Source organism: Cyprinodon variegatus, unplaced genomic scaffold (assembly GCF_000732505.1).
Source record: "Cyprinodon variegatus isolate N-32 unplaced genomic scaffold, C_variegatus-1.0 Scaffold595, whole genome shotgun sequence".
Classification (NCBI taxonomy): domain Eukaryota; kingdom Metazoa; phylum Chordata; class Actinopteri; order Cyprinodontiformes; family Cyprinodontidae; genus Cyprinodon; species Cyprinodon variegatus.
The window spans coordinates 24,911-27,804 of record NW_015151048.1 but is presented as its reverse complement, the minus strand read 5'-3'; the positions used below and the strand labels follow the sequence as shown (position 1 = coordinate 27,804).

Here is a 2,894-nt window from a genome sequence, read left to right as displayed (position 1 = left end):
TCAGACTTTTTTTTGTAACAGGTGCAGCTGCTGAGAATTATTTTTGTTTCTTAACTAGTTTGGCTAGTGTCATGCTATCTGTGCAAAGCATAGCCAAGGAAGGAACACTTCATTTTAATTTTGTACGTTTTTTTATTAAGCTTGCTTAATACTGTGCACAGCAAACAACCTCAAAATGTTGTTCTTATTGTTTATTGTATTTTAATTATTATTCAAAATATTTCTGTTGAAATTTTGAGTTTTTATCCTTGTGGTATCGAAAATGATATCGAGTATCGAATATTTTCCTTAGTATCGGTATCGAGTTGAAAAGTTTAGTATCGTGAGAACAATGAGGAACTGACATTGAACGGATGTCAGCCATCAGATAACTGACCTGGAACTGATGGACCACGGATGGCAGACGCTGGCATACGGCGGGAAATGTTGAGCTCAGAATTTCCCACCAAATACCAGCGTGCTTCAGCAATCTCATAAATTATACAAAACGCACCCATAACTTCTCCACCGAATGCCCGCAGTTCTGCCAGATATTTGCCGCATGTAAGGAACACTGGTCTAAATCGTCAAGGTGTGACAGGGGCTTAAAAGAAGAAACAACATGAGCGATCTGATTAAAGTTAGTCTGCAGATTGTCTCTATCTGATCCGTACCAGAAGCTCATCTGAGTCGCCCTCGATTTACTTTGTAAAGAAGAACAAAAAGACTCTATTGTCCCCTAAAAATAGTTAGAGAATAAACTAGACTGGTAACACTGGGACTCCCAGGATTCTGATCCTACCAGAACTCCCACTGGCCGTCAATTTGACAGGTAACTTTTTTCCCAATGGAACGCATGAGTAGTGATGATGTCATCACCTGAGATGGTTCTAGTGTGTGATATAAACCCATGGTGGATACGTAAACCTTAAAACAGGTCTAATGTATATTTTTCAAAAGCTGTATTGCATGCTATTATTATTTGTGTTCTAAAGGTATATTAAAAATAAATCCGTAGAGTAAGACTATTTTACTACACAGGTTCAAAGTTTGAAATTACAATTTTATTTACAGAAAGTGATTGAAGTAGAGAAAGAAGTAGAAGTCCTGGATCCTGACTCTGACCACCTCCTCTGAGACCAGAAGGTTCCTCCTGTGAGGAGCTCCAGCTCTTACCTTGACCTTGACCATGCGTTTGACCGTCTTGATTTTGGCCTCACAGAAGGCTCCTCTGTACTTGGCGCTGACATCTGTCCCCACTGTCAGGTAGGCAGGCTCGTCTGCTGCCTGAAACACACAAAGTAGTTAGCAGGAACACATGAAGCAGGCATGTGCTGCAGTTCACTCATGTTTAATCAACATACATGAAGAGATCAGATGAAACTTATTAATCCAGAACTGATCCGGCTGGTTTTGTTCTCCATCCGATATCTAAAACTTTTCTTTTGGCACAAACTGAACTAAATAAATTCAAATATTGCTTTGGATAGCATCATGTTCTGCAAACACTGCATTGAAGAAACGTTCAGTAATATGTTCCATGTTCATGCACCATGCATGCAGATTCTGCTAATGCATTCGGCCTTTTGCCTGGATGTTCACCTTTGATTCTCAGCATTTAAACATCCAACACGCTTGTGAAGCTCACTAAAGCAGTGGCGACATCGTGATGGAAAAAGGAAGAAACAAATCGCCAGAAAATGTGGCTAAAATATAATTATTCTCACTACAGCAATATTATTGCAACTATACGGTGCAGCCCTCCAACAACGCCACTGAAACATCAGCAGTGTATTGGATGGCAGAGCTTACTTCATTTTGCATCAGCTGCTCCTTTATCAGAGGGGAAAAACTATTATTTCATCAGAAATCTCACTTTAAATCTGAAAAAAAAAAAAATCACTTAAAAGTTTGTAGAGATTCGCTTTATTTTAACTAGTTTCACCTCAACAGTAATTTTCCCCGTGTCTGGTGAGGATTCTCAGTCATCCAGGTCATGGTTAAAAAGTTAAAAAAACAATTCACTGGACTTTGTTTCCAAGTTTCACTTCTTAACGCTATTTCTGTCATTTAGAATTGAAAAAGCTTCCTGGATGGGAAGATAACATCTTCAAACAGATAGAATGACATTTTTCACCGTGGTTTACAGACGGATCACAGAGGAGCGCATAGCTGGGGTATTTGGAAAAACATCTTATCCATGAGTCTCTCGTTCCCTCTCTGCATAGCCGCCACTCATCCAGCCGGTTGGATGTTGTGTAAGAAAGAAGTGAAGGAAATAAGCAACGTCACAGTTTTCCATCCTAGTTTCACGAACTAATCGGCTGCTTTTTGTTTTGCATTTGGAATAAAACAGAAAAAAACTGTTGGTTCTATTCAGATTTAAGGGGAAACCATCAAACAAACAGTTTCCTATTGTATAAACTTTGCTTTGAACATTATAGTATTTATTGAGAAGCGTTTGAGCAGCTCTCTGCTCAGCTTCCCTGCGCTGACGGCCGTGTGAAACATGAACCAGACACAGGCAGAGAAAAGAAGAGCTAAACAACGTCAGACCGGTTTCCAACAATTAGTAAATATCTGGATGACATATCAGGTGTGATTAGGTCTATTTTCCTCTTTCTAGTCTGTATTTGTATCGTTATGTAACCTTCAATATTTTCAGTGACCAATATTGCACAGGCATCAGTCTTTTCATGTATGAATAAGCCATACGATAAGATACTGTGATGATTTGCAATATATTGCAGTCTTAGTCTTTAAAAAAGGTTTAAAAAAAAGTGCAGTAAAAGGAAATCCAGATTCACCAGATCTCCAAAATAAAGTGTAGAACCAATAAATAATTTAAAGAATTCATTCTATCTCTATTCTCCCACTCTGCAGAATCTATTAGTTCAATCTCTAACGTTCTGCTC

General features: G+C 38.7%; 1 protein-coding gene across 1 annotated transcript in view; it reads right to left on the bottom strand.

Moving 5' to 3' along the window:
- The window catches only part of arid4a (AT-rich interaction domain 4A), a gene marked incomplete at its 5' end in the record, with an annotated part of 29,057 nt that extends 27,779 nt beyond the window's left edge, over positions 1-1,278 (bottom strand). The window contains one exon of the mRNA XM_015392535.1: positions 1,156-1,278. Coding sequence (XP_015248021.1) covers positions 1,156-1,278 — 123 coding nt within the window. The remainder of the gene's footprint in view (positions 1-1,155) is intronic.
- Positions 1,279-2,894: the final 1,616 nt, after the last annotated feature.